The sequence below is a fragment of the Sphaerulina musiva genome, assembly GCF_000320565.1.
Source record: "Sphaerulina musiva SO2202 unplaced genomic scaffold SEPMUscaffold_13, whole genome shotgun sequence".
Classification (NCBI taxonomy): Eukaryota; Fungi; Ascomycota; class Dothideomycetes; order Mycosphaerellales; family Mycosphaerellaceae; genus Sphaerulina; species Sphaerulina musiva.
In genome coordinates, this window is record NW_016017395.1 from 210,906 (window position 1) to 231,575 (window position 20,670).

Consider the following 20,670-nt stretch of genomic DNA (forward strand, 5'->3'; position numbering starts at 1 on the left):
AAGGTAGGTATTCGAGGCGACCCAGGGAGCTCAATATAACTGGACTTGCAAGTAAACTCTGAACATCTAGAAATCTACTCTCTAAACTAGCGAAGCCATCTTTACTATTTGTCCAGGCTCTGAAGGTATCTTGACCATGTACCACTTTGCTCGGTGCACTGACACTGCATAGATGATGCGAGGAAGAAAGGCTGTTGGGTCTTACGGCTATGCTGCCATACATGTACCTACCTGACCTACTCAAGCAGATTTCATCACGATGTACATAGGACCTTATACGTGACGTAGGTACAGTATGTACACTCTTGGCACGTGAGATGAGTGAAGTTTCCGGTTTCAAAGTTGCTAGTCTACTGTAGGTCGATCCGCTTCCACACCGACCCAGGACATGCAATTTGATCCCCCTTTGACACTCTCTACCAGCTGGTGACTTTAGTGCCCGTCACGAAAATGTATCAACCCTCTCCCTTGTCGTCGTCTGTCCGACGCATCACCTCCCGCAATGGTGATCGGGCGGGAATACCCAGTCTTTGTCTGCTGGACAAGACTCTCCCGACGCAATCTGTGTGGACTGTGTATTTCGAGTCATCGCTCATCGCGTTCATCCCCACGTCCGCGGTGCAATGGTAAAGCAGCATGACTACTGCATATCATCAAAACCACCGTCGTCCTTCCAACTTTTCCTTTCGACGAGTCTCCTCGTTTTCCTCTCGGGGTCCCACGTAACCCAGACAGACGTCACTTTTCAGAGCTCCCTTCCCGATATGCAAATCCAGGTCGAAGATTCCACCCCAGTCCCCGATACTAAACGAAGCCCTCACATGCACACCCCCTGGTCGACTCTTCGCTTCAGGGCTCAGAAATGGTCCCAAGAGATTTGTCACACGCCATGCCAGTGCACCAGGCGCGTACTTGGTTCGCAGCTCCAAATCCCACGCATTTTCAGGTTCCTCGTCCGAGATCAGGACCAGCGCCTGGGCTGCGGGCGATCGGGCGTTGGTCCAGTAGGATATGACTTCGCTATCGCGAGGGTGGCCTGCAAATTGTGTACTCAGCCATAGACTGATGATCAGCGACTCGAGCTTGTGAAAGTGTTTCAGGGGTGAAAGAAGAGGCGTAGTTAGAGGCGTTGGGTTCAGCAACAATGGAGCACCCTTCCAGCCGCAAAACTTCAACTCGCGAATAGTGTCTGCATGGTATGATGCGAGTGTATGCAGCATCGGCGGCTGTCCGTCCCAACCGTATTGTGGGACGAATGTGAAATCGCTGTAAGGTGGGAGCGGCTTGCTCACGCCCAGTTGGAACACTGCAGACTTGTCTTCAGCTTCGAGATTGGTCCGGTCCATTTCATCGACGTGTTCGCTCACTTCATCACCATCTTCACCCCAGGTATTGCCGATCGGACTGCAAATTCCGATTGTCACGATCTTTTCCAGACTGCATGCATGCAGGGCCCGCACCACCTCTCGTCTCTCGTCTCGCGGCATGCCACCCTCGATTTTGATATTTCGCAGATTTCTCATCTTGGGAGCAAACTCTGCGATGAAGCGCTTTCGTCGGATGCGATCCTCGAGATTCCCCATGCCGTCCGTTTCGGAGAATGGTTCGCCAATCTCGCTGAACTTGGTGTCAACCCGCAAATCGATCAGATTACGAGCCATGTTCTCCAGAACAAGATTCACTCGCTGTTGCACTTCGGGCGTCGACGGTTTGTTGGAGAAAAAGCGGGTCATTGGCCAAGATAAGCATTGAAGTTCTGGGTGGGCTTCCATAAAAGCCAGACCAGCGAGCGCGAAGGGCACATCTTCACCAGTGGCCGGATCTCGACTGGTCAGCGGCTTCTCAGTGGCGATGGTGGACGTGTCGAGAAGATATAATCCGTCCGGGAGTGTTGTGTGCATCACCACACAATTGCGGACTTGAAAGGCTCTGAGTTTGGGAAAGCGGCAACGGAACAAATTGTGATACATCGCGATCCAATTCTCAAATCTCTGCTCGCCACAATGCAGGTAATTTCCGGGTGTAAGGTGTGGCACACTCAGAATCCAGTCCAGATTGAGCGAAGTCAAACTGGCGCTCGCATTATGCACCATGAGCATGGCTGCATCAGCGCACGGCATCTTCTCGGCCTGCATATGTCGCAAAGCCATGGGCACCTTCGATAGCGATCCTGGGTCGAGTATGTTGCCTCGATATGCGATCTCAGCTCTTTTCTGGCTTGTCAACTCGCCAAGCAAGCGCACATCGTCTGGCAGCTTCACCAGCTTGCCCAACGCCTTATACATGTGCGCGTCAAACCGTTGCGCAGTTCTGTAGATGTCCACGAGTGGGTGCTCCTCCATCGACTGCGGTAAGCTCCTTGGATCTGTGCGCCCAAACTCCGTTGTGGTCTTCTTTCCTTGAGCCTCCAGCCACGTGAGATAATCATCTCCTGCTCTCATTTCAGTCGACAAGCGGTTGGTACTCGCGGCATATCTTCCACCGAGACCGTCTTGTAGTTCTTCGGTATACAGATCTCGCGCATAGACTGTATAATTCGCGTAGCCAGCACGATCCAGTGGTCCTGCTCGCATCGGCATCCGGCGAAGGCGAATGCTTTCCAAGCCCGTGAAATCGAGCCGTAGAGGCAAGCCGTAAGGATGGTAATCAATATCTGGATTCAGTCCCGCAGAGACACGACAATTCTCGAGCCAGAGCTTACGCACTCGGGCGTAGTCACCCGTGGCTCGTCTGGAGTCAAAGAAGCATCTCAACAGAGCATCCGTCAAATGGGGATGTCCGAAAATGATTCGAACCGTATGCACTTTCTTCATGTTCCCGACCGCCATCTGGGCGAGCTTGATGGTCCTTGGATCTGCGGACAGCGTTTGCGCACTGAAGGCATTCCTGGGCAATTCATGGAAGATGGCGGGTGGGGGCAGGTGGCATCGATGGGTGAGAACTTGGACGTGCGCGGCGAGCCATGGCTTCGTCGCCAGGAGAAAGAGCTTCTTGAGCAAGGGCGTGTCGTCGTGGTCGTCGTACTCGGGATCGCCGTACGCGTCGTCGTGTTCTGTTTTGCAATCGACCAGCTCGACAGTCCGCCAGAGGTGCGCGGTGGCGACTTGATAACACCAGATCGATGTCTGACTCAGGCTCTGCAAGTCCGGTCGCTCAAGTCGCTCCACAACGTTCTGCAGCAGCTCTTCGGGCAATCGCTGGAGGAATCGAATGCCTGCCATGGTGAAGTCGACGGAGAAGATGTTGGCGGCAAGCGGACGGGTTATTGTTGTTGTTGTTGTCGTCGTTGTAGTTGTTCTTGAGTAGAGGTAGCCGTGCTGCCTAGGAGTAGAAGGCGAGCGACGGAGGTCTGGTATCGTCCGGCGTCTTGTTACCGTCGGACGCGTCATTGCATCGTTTTCGTTCGCATGTTGCCTGAAATGAAAGAATTGCAAGGTGAAGTCTGCGAGGACATGTACATACCTCCAAAGTACGTATATACCTAAGGTAGGTACATGTATGTATGTACATGTAGGTACCTAGGAGGTAGTTGGAGGCCGAAGCTCAGCAGGAGATGACGAAACCGACCGACCGGAGCGCGGGGACTGCCGGTGGCAACAACAACAACAACAACAGACAGCAGAAAACAACAGTGAACGGTGGTGGGTGAATGGAGGTGGGATCTGCCGTGGACAGGAAATCGCAGTTACAACAGTCTCCTGACCAGCTCCATTGTAGCAATACGACATGTCTCTGTCGCCGCTCTCTCGTACAATTCCTTCCGCTCTCTTCATCGTCACCCTAACCGAAAGCCACACAAGCAGAGGGTATATATACATATGTATAGATCTACAGAACAGCAAGTACCTCCATGGTACAGAGTCGTGTCTTTGAACTCAGAGAAAAGAAAATCGAAAACCATACAATTTCTGACCATCACACGAGGAAAGCCTATAACGATCGTCGAGGAGACGACGCATGTCACTGCGTGCTCTCGTTTCTGCGTACTTGCATTCCAGTGTGCTCACAACATCCAATTCACGATGTTGTTCCCGAGCATGCCTGCCATTACGCCCCTCCAGTCATACAATCAGCATCTAGGCTGATGAAGAGGCCCACATGTTCCCAAATCACCGTGCTATAGCAGACCACCTTCGACACCAAGCCGGGGGGTAGCTGTGGGTGTAGGTTCGTCAAAGCTTCGTCTTTTCGTGACAGCCGGGCCTCTGCTGGTCTTGGTTCCATCAGATGTGCCGGGCCTAGTAGCATTATCATCGTCATCATCAATTTCGAGACCGCGCCGCCAATCCATTAGGCTGCTATCACCATTGGCGCCCGCCGGTCCAGTAGTAGTGGTGGGTGTTCTATCATAATCAAAGCGATCGGAGAGGCGGTAATTCTTCGAGGTGGTGGTTTCCCAATGAGTCCGCAGGGCGTCCAATTCGGAAGCGAGAGAGTCGAGGGCCAATGAATTTCGTCCTTCATTGCCTGTGGCCGATTCAGTGGCAGAGTAGGTAGAGTCTCCTCCGCCAGAGACTTGACGCGAATGCCCTTTAAGGTGCGTAGGGACATGTGTCTCGTTGGCATCGACGCTTGATTCACTGCCGCTGGGAGCACGCTGATGCACGATTCCATTCAAGGTAGGGGTACCAGTAGGGCTGCGCATCCTCGACTGGCGGCGGTAATTGTCCACACTCGATTCGACCTGATCAAGCAGAAGCTGGACCTTGTTCTCGGCGTCACGGGCTCGTTCTTCCAGCAGTCCATTCTCTTTTTCCAGTCGCTCCATGTCAGCCTTGGACGTTGCAACGGTGGAATGCAGACTTTGCAGCTCGGCTTGCGTGGTTGAGTGAGAGCTCTTGGTCTGCGACAACTCTTCCTGCATCTTGGCAAGTCGACCTTCGAGATCCTTGATGGACCCCTGTAGGCTGGCCTGGACAGTCGACACCTCCTGCTTCAACTTTTGGCGTTCAGCCTCCCACTCTTCGTTGTAACGATCCGTGGCAGGCGTGCTCCTGGCGCTTGACTCAATGTCGTCCTTGGCTTTGGTGAGCTTTTTGCCCAACTCAGCGTTTTCATTCTTGACACGTTGCATTTCCTGCTTCATCTTAGAAAGCATCTTCTCCGTGCCACGAAGATATTTCACTGCAGCCTGGTGATCGTTGTCGAGAGCAGCAAGCTTCTCCTCGTATTCGCGCTTCATTTGCGCGCCCCGTTCGTTGACCTCCTCGTATTGGGCCTTCATTTCTTCGTGTGCCTTCGCTTGAGTCTCGAGCTGCTGTTCGAGGTCGCGAACGCGATGTAGGTCAGGTGTGCTGAATCGATGGCTGCCTGGTGAGTCCAATCCGCGTGATCTTCTCTTGTCAGCAGCGCTAATGCCACGCTCATTGAGGACGTCCTTGAGTGAAGCATGCTGGACAGACAAGGCGTTCGTCTCGAGCATATGCCGTTCCATCTTTCGCTCGAGTTCAACCTTCTCGCTATTCAGGGCCTGATTCTCCTTCATTGCCACCTGCAGCTGTTTCCTGATAGACAGACCTTCGCGGCTAGCTTGCTCTTGATACGACTCCAGACCGGCGATCCGTTCCTCCGCGCGTCGCAACTTTTCAGAAGCGGCGTCAGCGGCAGCTTGGTTATGCCTCACTTGAGCTTGTGCAGCATCGACTTGCTGCTGCAGGATGGCGAGACGTTCATCATGAGCCTTGGAAGAGTCAATGTCGCGGTTTGTGACTTTGCCCAGGCCTGCCATCACGGCCTCACGATGCGTTCGCGCTTCTTCGGCATGTCTGTGCGCAAGCTCTTCGGCATCACGCAATCGTCGGGAGGTGCTCTCCAGCTCTCCAGTGCGCTGCTCATGCTGTGTCCGAAGCTCGCGCAGGCTCTGTTCAAGCTCATCTCGGCTGCTGCGCTCCTCTTCCAGCTTTTTCTGCAAAAGGTCTGCCTTTTCGGTAGAAGCACCGACAGCTTGATGCAACGACGCTAGTACCGAGACATGCGTATTCCCTTCGGCCGTCATGCCATCGAGTTGTCGGCTGAGTTCGCCCTTGTCGACCTCCAAGATTTTATGCTGCGTCAAGATTTCAGCATGGCTTGCTGCGGCTTCGCGATGTGCCTTTTGTGCTTCGTGGAGCTCCGAGCGCAGACTCTCGATCTCGGACGCGTGCTGTTGCCTATACGTATCAAGTTCCAAGGCTCGTTTCTGCGCAGCGTTGGCAGTGTCTTCGGCGAGCTCGCGTGCCTTCCTCTCAGCCTCGGTGTTCTGAATCAGGGACTCAATCTGGCGCTTGAGCTCGCTTTGAGCCTCGAGGGAAGATGCGAGGCGCCGACTGATGTCGTTGTTGCGATCCGTACTTTTGGGTTCGGCATCAGGTCGTGGACTGCCGGAGCCGGCGAGTTTCGCTTTCGCAAAGACAGCTTCACTGACTGCGGTATCCCGCTGCCTTTCAGTCTCCGCAATTCGCGTGGCCGCACTCTTGCTCTGTTCGTCAATGGCCTCTTGCATTTTCGCGAGCTCTGTGCGCATCTTCAGGAGAGCCTCAATCAATGGCTTGTCGTCATCCTTGAAGGTCTGCTTGGAACTTTCATCAAAAACAGGCGACTCCGTGGACCGTGACTGGTAGCCCGACTTCTTCGCTAACGCCAGTTCCGAAGCATACCAAGCATTTTTGTGCTTGACTTGCTCAAGCTCTCTGACCATCTCCTCGTATTGCGATGTCAGTGCTGGCGATGATCCAAGCCCCGAGTCCTGCGGCCTCTCGTGTTCCTCTGATATCTTTCTTACTCTCGTCAAAGGCTCGCTGTCCACGGATGGCCGCGGCGTCTCGTCGAAAGGATTCCCCCTCTGCCTCGAGGCGCTTCGCGAACCGTTCCTCGACTCATTCCGAGACTCTAAGCCAGGTGTCTGCGGGAAAGAACCGGGCAGTTCCTGAGAAGGTGTATACGTCTCTGGTTTTGCACGTGTCTGCTCTTCTGCTTGTGTCGCTGGACTCTGCCCTTCTCCAAAGGTAGGTGACATTGGCATTGCTCGCTCTCTCTGCACAGGCGATGCTCGTGCTGCTGCTGCCGATGCAACGGCAGCCACGTTCTCGAATCTTTGTTGAGGGCGGCCGTTCTCGTTCGATGGACTGATTGCTCTATCGGCGGAGCGCGTCGGCTGTCGTGCAGTCACAGGTGGGCCAGTCTGTCGCATCTGTCCAGGCGCTTGTGGAGGCGGGCCCTGAGGAGGTGGCTGGCCCGGGCGAGGTAAGCGTGAGTTCCCGTCGTTGGTTCGTATGCGGTTGTCGCCAGCGCTACCGCTACGTTCGCTGCCCATGAGCTCTGACCTCTGCGCCGGTGTTGGTCCTCGTATTCCCGACAATGAGCCACCACGCTCACCACTCGGCCGCCTTGTAGCTGCTCGCTCGCTCGTGGGAGTGTTCGACGTGGAATCGGGAGGATATCTGATCTTGCTCGTATCCAGGAAGTAGGCCAACCCCAGTTCGATGGGGTCGCGAGGTGCACTGCTCGGCTCGCCAGCCAACACAACAATCGACTTACCCACTGTTGTCATGCTATGGCCGGATCGTGGGCTAGGGCAAGGTCCCATGTTCTGGAAAGTGTACCATCGACGAGAGCTGATTCGAAATGCTGCCAGATCTCCCAGGTCATTGCCCTCCTCGTTGCGGCCGCCAAAGATGTACATGACATCGCCCACGAGCGCAGCAGCATGTCCCTCACGAGCCACTGGGATGTAGCCGATGCACTCCAGTTCGGTCCAGGAGTTGGAATGGGGCGAGTACGACCACACGTCGTTGTACCAGTGGATGCCGTCTGTACCTCCGAACAGATATAGTCGGTCCTGCCAGGTGATCATGGTGTGATTCGTGCGCGCAGGAGGAATCTGACCATGAGGTGGACCGCCGTCGATAGTGTTCTGAATGAGTATCTCCCATTTATTGGTCGCTTGCTGCAGTGCATTCAGGTCAAAAGCCACCAAGTCGTTAAAGAAATAGCCTTCCACCTGACCTCCGAATATGTAGATCTTGCTGCCCAGGATGTTCAGAGTATGCCCATATCGTCCGGGCGGCCTGGGCCCGGCTGGCAGTGCTCTTGACCATTGCTTGGTGGCTATCGATGTGTTAGCATCCGCTCACTCGCACAGAGTGTCTTCGGGCTTACATGTGTTGAGCAGATAGAGGGTGTCGTCCAGCATATCACCCTCGTCCATTTTGGTGTCACCTCCAAATACAATGAAGGCATTACCCACCAGCAGACTCGCATGTCCCACTCTAGGTCCCGGGCCTTCACTCGTGGTCGCGACGGGAAAACATGTCATACTCCCCATGCCAGTTGGGCCGCACTCCACCATCCATAGATCGCCCTTAACGGTACTACCATTGATGAGGCCGCCCATCAGATAAATTGAGCCATCTTTGCTCGAGCTCGAGTTGACAGCAGCGCCGTAACGTGGGAAGGGGTTGGTATTCGTCACAGTGAAGTTGAGGCGCCGTTGTGACCAAGGGTATGGGGAGTTTTCCTGCGAGGGTCGCGGTTGCTGCATAGGTAACCTTTGGCCAACCTATTGCACATGATTAGCCTTGCTGTATTCCTACATGTACCGAATATGCAGTTTCGCGCATACCGCATCCTGACTGGCATCCCTTCGGCCCTCACGCAGCATCTTTGGCTCCGGGCTCGACACGCCGTGCAATCGCGCTCCTTCGTCTCGCATTGCGTGCGCCCGCTCGTCCGCTGACCGAGCTGCGGACTTGTCGAAGCCCTGTATGGAGTTCAGACTCGCATTGACGCTCTGCGGCGGTGTCGGTGAGCCTGATTTCGCGCCATTGGTATGTGAGCCATTCAGCGTGGGTATTTGACTGGGCAACGCCGGATCCCTCGATGCCTGTTCCCTCACGGCGTGCAGTGAAGGCGCGTTTTGGGTGGCCACGGGCCCAGACGCGCCTTTCTTGGACGATTTGAATAAGAAGGACATGTTTCGTGTATAGTGCGCGGTTTTTGTGTGCGGTCGACTTCACGCAGTCTCCAGGAGACGCTGAGACCAGGTCAGGCGACAGGCGAGAGCTCGCAGCGCGCACACATCCAGGCTCTTTCTCGCAAGTCGATGGAGGCCTGTCCAGTGTAGTGATGGCGGTGGTGGATGGGTGGTGGTAGTGGTGTCGTGCGTGCGTGCGTGCTCGACAGTAGTGAGCCGCGGTCGGGGGTGGAGATGGGATGGACAGTGGCTGGTGGAAGGTCGTTCGCACGGGAAACTCTAGGTACCAGGCTGGGTGAGGTATGGGGATTTCCGCAATGGTGAGACAGAACGTGTTTGCGACGCGCTGCTGCCAACTTTTTCCCGCTCGTACCACAGCTGCGCAATCGAAGCAGCTCAGTCGTGGGACGCGGATGTTGTTGTGGTCGAGGGTCAGGAACAGTATACAGTGCAGAACAGCAAAAACGACAAGAAATTGTGCTCGGTAGAGGTGCGAAAGTGAAAACAGCCTCCAACAACCAATTCGGGAGGAAAGGCTGGGCTGGCAGGGAGAGAGGCTACGCTACCCAGGTAGTTCTAACTCATGCTACAGTACGTACCTGACTCCTGGCACTCCTGGTTCGCGGTCGGCAGACTTTCCCGACGCCCTCAAATGTGCGCTAAACACTGTTGTCGTGCTGCTTTGGGCCTGTATCCTTCTACCACGGCTCCCGTCGCTGAGACCCTTTGCCCGTTCACTAGGGACTCCACTACTGCTGCTGCTGGAGCAATACTGTCTAGTGTCTACCACCTCCTACTGCGCGCTCTTCCACCATCACCAGCAGACGAATACTTCCATGCTATTCTTATCAACATGGAATCTGCTGCTTCCAGCGCTCGAGGACACGACGGGAACTCTGAAACACCCTGTTCCAGGGCCTGCATTAGACTCTTCAGGGTGATCAGTAAGTGAAAGGGGATGATCACCGCCCAGTTGTGCAGCCGCACACGTTTGACAACGACTCGCCACATCTATAAACAGTCCCTCTACCACCTCCATTATGGAGGATCGCCTTGCACCCTTTCTCACGAGCACAGCACCATCGACGGGCGTCCACCACCACGCCGGGCTTTCACAGAGCGAGACGGGGCGTCCAGGCACACGATCGATCAAGATGCATCTTACCCGCAGGAAGCAGCTGCATGACAAGCCATGTGCACTCCGCTTCGCTCACAAATCGTGACAGGAGCCGAAGCGGGCGGTTGTCCGAAAAATATGAGTAGTATGGATCCCAGTTTGAGTTCTGTGATGCGTCCATGAATGAAATCCAATGAATTAGTTCATGTCCGCCTCTACTTCCTTTTCGCTGCTTTTTTTTCCAATTGTGCATATCGGCCCAATTAGGACTACCGCACCGTTCTATCAAGCAGCCTTTCCTCCATCTCGAGAAGTTTGGACCTTGATCATCGCTGCTGCATGCTGCTGACTTCATTCCGGCGTCTCGTCCGGGTTCATGCTCCTATCAGTATCAACAATCTAGGAGAAACATGAAGCAACCTCCGACAATAAGGCAATGCCTTGGCACGCCCTTGCTACCTGCACATGTCATGACACCACTGGATACATGTATGTATGTAGGTACTATCACTCATGTATCTTCCATAAGTTCCATTCCATCACACCTGGAGGTGACAGAACGCCTGGAGGCACTCATGAACCATTCATTTAAACGGCTCTCCACAGTCGCCCTCCAATACCCTCCAATACCAAGCCCCGCCAGCCTCGGTCGCACACCTTGGATTCGGAAACCATGACCGCCGACCTCCAGGCTGCCCGGTGGCCCCATCGCCCACGGCTTCTCCGACTTCGTATCTCGAAGGAAGTGAAGCAGTCCACGATACAACTATTACCGGGTGGTGCTGACATAACGGTCTTTATATGAACGGAAGGTCACCAAAATGTCTTGACCTACCGGTATCTACCTAGTCGCACGAACCCGGGCACGTTGCGTTTCCAGTCTGAGTGCTTACCTAGGAGGCAATATGTAATATTACAAGTCTGGCCAGTAAGTACAGGTAAGTATGGTAGGTTAGGTAGAGTAAGTGTGCACCTACTGACTACCTACATACAGGTAAGGTCAGGTGTCTAGGTACAAGACCTTGACGGATCACTACCTTACCTCCCTACCTACACATGGGTATCAGTCTGCTCCTCCCGACTGCCGTCCGCTCATATACCACCGCACCGACCAGTCTCACGAACGTCTCTAAATGTTCAAACTCTCAACGAGGAACAGCCGTTCGAGAGCCATATCTACTTTTTACTAACGAGTACTTGTTACGCCAATGAACTTCTCTAGAATATCATTATCATTATCATGACCACGTAAACGACATCTGCTCATCTCCTCTTCCTACATACTAAGCAACATGATCCTTCTCTTCCTCCTTCGGTATCCTCACCCAAACAGCCGTCACCACCGCCCCGACGACAGCAGCCGCCAAAGCCAACCACCACGCAGCTCTCAAGCCCTCCAACCCGACCTCTCCATTCTCTTGGGTGTCGACCTTGGCAGCAATACTGTCTGCCACACTAGTCATAATCGCACCACTCAAATTCTGTATCGTAACCAACAAACTCCCCGCAGATCCCTGATAATTGCGCGGGACTTGCGATGTGATGTAGATACTCGCTGCCGCGAAGCTCAAATCGGGACCAAACGTCGCCAACCCAATCCCGGGCATCGAGAGGGCGAAATAGTTCGAGGACGCAGTCTGGGGGAGAAAAAAGGCAGGCCCGAGAGCGAAGGCGACTTGCGCTGCGAAGAAGATGTAATGTCCGGGAATGCGATGCATGAGTTTAGAGACGATCCATGTGGCCAGGACGCCGCAGATGGCGTTGGGGAGGAGGTAGAGGGCGACGGTGAGAGAGGAGACGTGTTGCTGATTGAGAAAGAATTGTACGGCGTAGAATTGCCACGCACCTACAAACCCGCCAAACCCGAGAAAGTATGCGAGCATCAGAGGTGCGAAACCTGGTGTTTTCCATAGGCGAGCGGGAACGAGGGGCCGGGGGACTTTGGTTTCGACCCAGAAGAAGAGACTGAGGACGAGGACGCCGACGATGATCAGTGCATACGTGTAAGGCGACCAGTGCGCGACCGAGCCCTGCGTGAGGCCGAAGAGGAGACAAATGCATCCCACGACAGCACAAATAGCGCCTTCCCAATCGAAATTCCGAATCGAAGGAACACGCGCAGAACCGTGGTCTGCGGCGGGCTTCAAAGACGGAATCGTCGCATACGCCGCCGCAGCGCAAATCCCACAGATGATGGCATTACTGCCATAAATCCACTGCTGTCTCTCGGCAAGCGCGCCTCCTTGGAGTGCTCCAAGCCAGAATCCAAACGGCGAAGCAGCTGCCATGGCGCTGAAGACTCGAGTTTTTCGCTGTCCGGGGTTATACACTCGTCCGAGGATCGACATACTCCCAGAAACGAGCACGCCGACTGCAAAGCCTTGCATAGCTCGCACGATGAAGAACGCAATCGCGCGAGAGGGAGTCAAAGTGAAAACTCCCACCAAATTCCAGATTGTGAGCCAGACGAACGCGCCAACGATGAGGAGTTTAGGAGGTAAAATATCCGTAAGAGAACCGGATAAAATAACGCTGAGTCCCAAAGCTGTGAGAAACGCACCTATCAGCCATGGAATTTCTCCTTGTGGGAGGTTCAAAGCTTTCTTGAGAGATTGCTGCGTGACATTGACGTCTCCCATGAAAAACGCAAAGAGGAGCTGTCCTGCAGAACAGACGCTGACAAAAATAATTTCTGCAGTGAGGTTGCTCAGTTCCGGTGGTACGCCTTGTTCTTTTCGAGGTCCGCCATTTGCTTCTTCTTCTTCTCCTCCTCCTCCTCCTCCTCCTCCTCCTCCTCCTCCTTCTTCTTCTTTTTCCACTGCAACTGCAACTGACTGCGAGAACGATCTTTTCCCCTCACTACCAACAGGCGTCAATCTTCTATTCCGATGACTCATCATCGTCCTTTGAAATTCCAATTTCCCATCATCTCCATTTCTCGTCTTCGTGAAATCTTTTGAAGGATTTTCAAATGGGTCGCCTAAATAGCCCATTACGGACGTAGTAGCAGCAGCACCACCACCACCAGCACCACCAGCAGTAGTAGCCGTACTGTGCACATCATCCATCTCAACAACAACTACAACTTCATTTTTCGCTTCATCATCATCATTATCATCATCAATCATAGAAGAACGAAGTTTCGACGTAGTAGCTCGCGAAGCTATTGCTATTGCTGCTGATTTTCCCAGAAGAGGATCCGGAGTGGCTATTACCGAGGCTAGATTGGAGGAGGAAGAAGAAGAAGAAGAAGAAGAAGAAGAAGAAGAAGAAGAAGAAGAAGAAGCAGAGGCAAATGATGATTGGAGAGACTCAGATTCAGATCCAGATCCAAGTGGACAAGAGCGAGAGAGAAGAAGAGCTTGTTGTTGTTGTTGTGCTCTCCACGTGGACTCGATGCTGTGGGAAGTGGTGGGATCTAAAGATTGTTTTGGTTGGTGAGGGAGGGATTCTTTTTCTTTTTCTTCTCGATCTTCTTTTTCTTCATATTCTTGTCTTTCATCTCGGTCTTGGTGGTTCATTGAGGGTTTTGTTGTTGTTGGTATAGTTGTAGTTGTAGTCGTAGTTCTTGTCGTAGAAGAGGAGGTCATAGTCGATTGATAGATATGTACCAGGTAGATACCTGAGCCTTTCAGATATGCTTCTTTCGTTACTTCGCAATGAATTAGTTAGATACTGTACCTAGGAGGTAGAAATTCTCTCTACCTCTCAAGTAAGATATATCGCCCCAAGCTCGACAGGATAAAATCAATCGTGCTATCCAATATAATGAAAAAAAAAGTTCTGTAAACTCCTATCATCAAAGAAAAAATTCCTAGAATGATCAAAAAACGCAGCAGCATACCTTACCTTACCTTACCTTACCTACCTGTAATATACTTTCTCGTTCTCATACCTCCCTCCCTACCTTACCTTACCTTACCTTACCTTACAATACCTAAAAACGTTCTCTTCACCGACATCCAAAAACCCGAAAGCGAGCGAGCGGACTTGCTCAATCCGGTATCTCAGACCGACCGACCGCCGCCGCAATCTCCAGACCCGCGAAAATAAAAAAAAAATCTTTCTCTGCTTTCTGCTTTCTCTCCCTGCTGCGCCTTATCTATCGGGACAGGCTATACTATAAGGTAGAGAGCTGTTGAACAGGCCAATGCCGTAAAAAGTCCATCGTGGGACCTATCGGGTAAAGTCTGTCTGTCTGTCTGCCTGCACTGCACTGCACTGCACTGCAATGTGCGACGAGGACATACATGTATACATACCTACCAGGCAGGGTAGGGTAGGTGAGTACTAAGGAAGTGGTTCAGTCATTCCGATTGTAAGGTAGGTAGGTAGCGGTGGCCAGGAGGGCGGAAAGATGAGGTATGTCCCTCCACTTGTGTCCATGTTCTTTATCGACTTTGTCGGACTTGATGTAGTATGTAGTCCCCAAAACCAAGTATCTGTAGTAAGGTAGATCGTAAAATCCTTCCAGCGCCGCTGCTGCTGCAAAATGACATGCGATGAATTCCCCTTACGAAAAGCAAAAAAAAAACATCCCGCAGCAAAAGACGAAAAAGCCAAAAAAGAAATGTTCAGTAATCGTAATTCCGATACCGGGAGTCGAACCCGGTTCTACCCGGATCATAGCTAATGAAAGCATTGAAAGCGGGTGATGCTAGCCGGTACACCATATCGGATGATGATTGGTTGTTGATGTACGAGCATATTTCAAACATTATATGATCTCTCGAAAACAGGCTGTGAAGTGTGCTAACTACCGAGGTGAAGATGAGCTTCCCATGAATACCCGAGAAAAGTGAGAGAGTAGAAGTATTTCAATGAGGCCACGTCAGGCAGAGTTTCTCGAGTCTTTGTTCTCTTGATATTGATTACACTATCCTGCTTTTAGGCTGCAGTTTCTTCGACTCTGGTTGATGGGTGTCTTGTTGTTCAAATATCGCAGCCAGATTGTCCAAATGTCATACATGTAAAGAGACCAGCTTGCGAAGTTTTTCCTTTCTGTCTGGGTACATTGGCAAAACATGATATGTTTTCCCTCCCATTGTATTAGTATTTGTGTTTGTGTTGATACCATTCCGTGAAACGGGCTCCTACGACGCGGTTTTGTTTTGTTCATTGAAAGGATGCCTACTTCGACAGGAATTTTCGGATTATTAAACACGAAGCTTAGCGAATGTTGGGCATTTCGCCCTAACATTAGACACGTAGATTTTTCTCTTGCAGTGCTACAGAGTTCCTATATCATTCATTCATTCCTTGAGACATTGCCTTTTGCCGCCCTCGGTCTCATGTGGAGTCCGTACGAGAATTCTGATCCGCATTCGCGACCGTAGCAGACTTTTCAGCAAGATTGCTCTCCCGCTCAGGTTCAGTTTCCACAGTATCGGTGGTGTCCACATCCAGATTGGCATGTTGAGAAGGTGGGCTCGAAATTCCTATGGGGGGACGTCCTCGACGAAAGAGCTCAAAGTTCAATTTCATAATGGTGTTGCCAGGATATCTGCCAAAACTCCGGGCTATTTGCTTCACTGCAACGCCTGTATCATACTGCCTCAACATTTCGTCCACTTCTGCTGAAGTCCAACGGGCCCGTCGCGAAGGTCGCGCTGATGGTGCAACGTTTTGACGCAAGCGCTGATAATGACTACGAATGGAAATGGCTGACCGCCCCAGCATTTCACCAATCGCCTCGAAAGATGTGTTCTTGGCGCACAGTTCGAGAATTTGCTTGTTTTCGGCTGGTGTGAAGCGCTTCATAGAGTTAGGTAGGCCCCCAGTGGCCCTGAGGTAGCACAGAAAACTGTTCAGGCTCCAAGGTGAGCGACCCAGTTCATGCGCGACAGCCACTATCGATGCACCCGCAGACCTACGGCGCTTGATCAATTCTATTTCTTGATCGGAGTAAGTTTTCGAGCGGTTCGCATTACGCGGCCGATAAACAGAGGCGTATATAGGGCCCACTACACCAATTGAGCACTTCAGTTCCTTCGCGATAGACTCCCTGGTATGTCCTTCCTGTATGCGTTGCACAATCAATTCACGTGCTTCCGTAAAATTCAGGCCACTGGGCAGTCTGAGAGGCGGCACTCCATCTTTTCCTGGCAGCGACTCTGATTGGAATCGCAATACTGAATACCAGCGATTTCTAAGAGGGATAAGGGGACAATTGAGTTCGCGGGCGATTGATGCTAAGGGTACACGCTGGCATTTTCTTTGAATGATAATGTCGTCGTCGCCTTGGGTGAAGACATGGTATTTGGTGGCTGGTAGTGTGCCTCGCAGGTATCTCGAGTAGCGAGCCCGCACGCTTTCTGGCGTCCTGTTCAGCTCCGTGGCAATAGTCGAGAAGTCGGCTCCTTCCTGCGACATCTTCATAATGAGCTTGTCTTCATCTGCAGTGTAGTACTTCTGACACAGATTCGACGACTGAGAATATGGCGCCGAACGAGCGAACGCAAGGCTGCTGCGAGGTTTCCCGGAGCACCATATTCGTAGCGTGGACCATCCGCCCATATGGACCATACAAAGCAGTAGGAAATCCTAGATGGTGGACACAGTGGTGAAAGCCAGTAGTGAAAGCCAGGAGTGAAAGCCAGTAGGTGTTATTACTGTTTGGTTCGCGCAAAAGGCTGACAAAAAGGGAGAAGTCAGGTAACATGAAGCTGCCAAGTCGGTAGAAGTTCGGTACATCCACCATACCTTGCCTGGTATAGGTACTGTATCACAAATACATGTATTCATCACCCCAGTGATCAGCGTTACACTTTCGATCTGAACTGGGAAATGGAATCATCAAATGCCACGATCAACAAAGTCTCAAAACGGCTGGTGATATCTCATATGTAGCAAAAGTCTCGAATTTGCTCCTAAGAACAGACATTTACACTGTCATCATCATCATCATCATGATCATCACCACCTGACATCCTCCTCATCATCATCATCCCCCCTAGCAGATCAAACCAATCACACCCACCCACATCATTCCATACTCCCAAAGGTCCCACAACTACTACTACTGAACGTCGACAAATCCGAATCCCCTCTCGATCTCGCTCCCATAACATCCGATTCCACCACCACCACCATCTCCTTCTTCCCCGCCAGCGCAAAATCCGTACACATAGCAATAACCAACTCGAGCAATTTCGACGTCTCGACATTTCCCCTCCGTAGGAGTATGTCGACGTATAAGCGACTGAGCAGGGAGTCGAAGAGTGTACATGTTGTACCTGCTGTCCCGCTGGGGACGGCGGAATGATGGTAGGATGATGATGGGGGAGGAGGGAGGGATGTAGAGAAGAAGTTGCAGGAGGAGTTGTTGTTGTACAGTGTTTTTGTTGTTGTTGCGGGATATTGTTGAAAGGCGTAAGGGAAGAACAACTGTTGTTGTAGTTGTAGCAGCTGTAGTTGCTGTTGTTGACGATAATGTAAAATCGAAATTTCCTTATACAACTCCTTGGGAATCAAGGCATGAGCGAAATGAGCCGCAACTTTGACATTCTCGCTTCCGGCGGGTATACTCGCTAGAATCGCACATGTACTCGCATCAATTCCATTGTACACGAGAAGTTCTTCCAGGTGGTTTTTCAGAGAAAGGTCCCGACCGCGTGTGGGACACTCCTGCTGCTCCTGCTGCTGTTGCAGTTCCTTCACGATTTTATGAGCGTCATAGATGGGATTTTGTACGACTTCGAGATCGATGGCGTAGATGATGATGCCGCGGCAATTTTTCTTCTGCAGATATCGTGCCCAGCGGAGAGCTCGAGCCCAAGAACGCCAGATGCTGACGAAAGGGCCGGAGAGACGGGATTTCCAGAGAAGGTGTTGATATGCGACCTCGAGTGATGGTGTGCGAGGTTCGGGGTCGAGTATTCTGGGGTAGAGACCGTTGGTCATCATGCTGCCTGTGCCACAACCATTGTAATCAACTCGGAAGCCGATGCGGCCTGAGCCAGCAGGTTGTTTGTGAACTCTATAGCGGCAGGATTCGGGGATTGCTTCATCTTGCGTAGCGAATGCCGTGTATACTGAGTAGCCCATGATGTGTTTGTGGTGCCGTGAAGACTCTGCTGTGCTCGCGTGGTCTGTGGTCCGGTTCTCAGCGCTGAGTGGCGGGCTTCTGATAAGCAGGGAGAACGAGGGAGTTATAGCACAATGATCCAACTCCTGTGGCATGTGAGATGCGACAGCAGCGACGATGAAGCTTCGATCTAGCTTTGTATCAGTAAGGTGGGTGTGCATGTGTTCGTTATGCTGGTGGGGTTTCAGACAGAGTTTCTTTGCGTTTCGCACCAAAGTACAAGACTCAGGATAAGCACTGAGATCATGATACGGCGGCTTTGAACTTTCGGGGTGGCATTATACCTTATGATTCAGTGACCCTACCTAAGGCATGGGAAAACTTCCGTAATCGTATCGTTCTTTTGTGTGAATACCACAAGATTGATAGGCTGTTGGTGGTCACTAAATTAATGCTGTGCTAGAACAGATATCTGGCTGATCTTGAAAACAACTGTAGCATGCTTTGCAAAGTTGACGCAACGACTGTTCACGGAACAATCGTCGCTATAATTCTCGTCCTGGATGAAGCGAAAGGTCACATACTATCTCAATTTGACGGCGTGTGCTTTGTGATTAGCCTTTTTATTCCTTTGTCGCATCAAGCGATGAATAAGGTCATGGTGCTTCGTGTCGCCCAGTATTACGATTTGTAAACGGGCACTCGTTGCCGATCTTCGACAATGTCTATGAGCTCAACCTTGGCCCGCCATGCCCATGACCGGAGACGCCCATACATCCCCACGTATCGTCTGCAAACGCTGAAATTCAACATCAGTGCGCGGTGGCCATGTCCTTGATTGTCAGTTGTGGATCGAAGTCCAACGTCGTACCAACGCCTTTCATATCCAGTGGCAAGAAGAATGATGCAGTAGGGCTGGCCATGGCTTTACTTCGGGGTTCCTCGATGTCCCTAGGAATAGCCGTGGACTGCACGGAAGGTGCAATCTCAAGCGTAGAGCCTGTAGTCCTGAATGAACGGACTGATCGCTCTGTTGGAGACATATTCGGGTACAACCTGTACTGCGCGGGCTGCGCTGTACGATATTTTGGGGTCATTTCACTATGAGCAGCCACTGGTTCAGCCGTACACGCTTTGGCCACTTCGGCTTGTGCCAGTAGATTTCCATTCGGAGGTAGATCGCGCGGCAGAGGCCAGTTGCCCATGGCTTCCTGCTCTGACATTGTTTCCTGCGTCAGGGGTAAAGGATGGGTTTCGGCCACCATTTGCGACTCATCCTCTATTGGCTGCAGCTTGGAGGCGGGCTGTGTCGCTACTGTACTCTGCTGTCCGGCGACTTGCGAATACAATTGGGAGATGAATTCACTGTACTCCTCCAAGGGCAGCGGTCCGATGAAGGGGTCTTCAGGCACGATGGCCTGATCATTTAGTAGAATCCGGTGACTGTCACCTTCGAGTTCTGCAAATTGGTTGGCGGTTGGCAGCGCATCCGGATGTTGGTTCGGCTTATCGAAGTTGGTCCAATAATTCATGACATCGATCAAGGGATGGGCGCCCGTGGGGAGTTCTGGCAGCGGCTTGAATCCAGTCACCTCTATGCTACTCTTCTGGTCGGAAGAGGGGCTGGTGTTGCCTGAAGAGTAAGACGTTTGTACCGAGTCTGCAAGCCCCTCACCATGCTGAATTTGAGTGATGACAATAGAGAACTTGCGCTCTGCGCGCACCAATTCACGGTCCTCTTTGTGCGCATACCAATGAGACCCCCGTCGCATGGCCTTGCTTTGCTGCGGAGATGAGTTCTGAACCGCTTCGTTCAGGTCAAGTCGCGCGAGTAGTCCTCGTTCTGAAAAGTATCCCGCATTCCACTGATGGAGCAGATCGCCTAGACTATCTTCAGACCCATTCTGGAGTCCTTCTCTGACCTTGCTCTCCTGTATGCGCCGACTCTTGTTCTGTCCGATGTGGCAGCTCTCTGGAAATGAAGTGGTCATGGCAGCTGCAGTCCCGACCGCCCAGACGCGAGCCCGTTCGGCTGGGCTTAGCCTAGCAGTGGCCACAATCTGACTGGTGAACTTGTCCCACATGATCGGGTGGATATTTAGATCGAAGAGCCTCGGGTGATAAGCGAACCCAGATGTGAGAAGTGCGCCCCTGGTGTAGACGTGAAGGGAACGTGGGGCCAGTGGATGGGGGCCTCTGACGAAGCTGTCCGGGCTGAAGCTGCGTCTCATCGACTGCATCGAGGTGCTATGTCGGCATGTCGGACTGAGCGTGCTACCAGTTCCGTGTTCTGTGGGGGCGCTGGGTGCGAGGGAGCATGGTGAGGGTGACAATGAGAGTAATTGCGATGGTGACGGTGACGGTGACGGTGACGGTGCTGGCGACAGCGACAGCGATGGCGATGGCGCTGTGACTGGTCGGTCGGGATTCATGGAACGTCGCTGACCTCCATCTTTTTGCAGCTTGCGGATTCTCAGTCTCGGAGGACTCAAAGCAGACTCCGTAACAGTCACGGGCTTCAACATGGTGACAGTATGGGACTGAAGTCGGGGTTCTAGAGGTCAGTAGGACGACATG

The 20,670-nt window shown here is 52.3% G+C and overlaps 5 protein-coding genes and 1 non-coding gene across 6 annotated transcripts; all 6 read right to left on the reverse strand.

Annotated features, from left to right (window-relative positions):
- Positions 1 to 480: 480 nt before the first annotated feature.
- Positions 481 to 3,221, reverse strand: SEPMUDRAFT_74619 (uncharacterized protein; the record flags this gene model as incomplete). The annotated part of the gene is made up of 1 exon (XM_016910072.1): positions 481 to 3,221. The coding sequence occupies one exon, from the start codon at positions 3,219 to 3,221 to the stop codon at positions 654 to 656; it is 2,568 nt and encodes an 855-aa protein (XP_016756101.1). The 3' UTR covers positions 481 to 653.
- An 8,049-nt stretch (positions 3,222 to 11,270) lies between these two features.
- Positions 11,271 to 12,964, reverse strand: SEPMUDRAFT_74625 (MFS general substrate transporter; the record flags this gene model as incomplete). The annotated part of the gene is made up of 1 exon (XM_016910073.1): positions 11,271 to 12,964. The coding sequence occupies one exon, from the start codon at positions 12,962 to 12,964 to the stop codon at positions 11,351 to 11,353; it is 1,614 nt and encodes a 537-aa protein (XP_016756102.1). The 3' UTR covers positions 11,271 to 11,350.
- Positions 12,965 to 14,654: 1,690 nt separating this feature from the next.
- Positions 14,655 to 14,746, reverse strand: SEPMUDRAFT_t84. The gene has a single exon. It is a non-coding gene; the product is annotated as a tRNA-Glu (tRNA).
- Positions 14,747 to 15,284: 538 nt separating this feature from the next.
- SEPMUDRAFT_152304 (uncharacterized protein) lies at positions 15,285 to 16,674 on the reverse strand. The gene has a single exon (XM_016907363.1). The coding sequence runs from the start codon at positions 16,590 to 16,592 to the stop codon at positions 15,357 to 15,359; it is 1,236 nt and encodes a 411-aa protein (XP_016756103.1). The 5' UTR covers positions 16,593 to 16,674; the 3' UTR covers positions 15,285 to 15,356.
- Positions 16,675 to 17,051: 377 nt separating this feature from the next.
- On the reverse strand, positions 17,052 to 18,314 carry SEPMUDRAFT_112035 (uncharacterized protein; the record flags this gene model as incomplete). The annotated part of the gene is made up of 1 exon (XM_016900953.1): positions 17,052 to 18,314. The coding sequence occupies one exon, from the start codon at positions 18,312 to 18,314 to the stop codon at positions 17,052 to 17,054; it is 1,263 nt and encodes a 420-aa protein (XP_016756104.1).
- Positions 18,315 to 18,532: 218 nt separating this feature from the next.
- Positions 18,533 to 20,385, reverse strand: SEPMUDRAFT_152305 (uncharacterized protein). The gene has a single exon (XM_016907364.1). It carries the CDS (start codon positions 20,331 to 20,333, stop codon positions 18,906 to 18,908), a length of 1,428 nt encoding a protein of 475 aa, XP_016756105.1. The 5' UTR covers positions 20,334 to 20,385; the 3' UTR covers positions 18,533 to 18,905.
- Between the last annotated feature and the right edge of the window lie 285 nt (positions 20,386 to 20,670).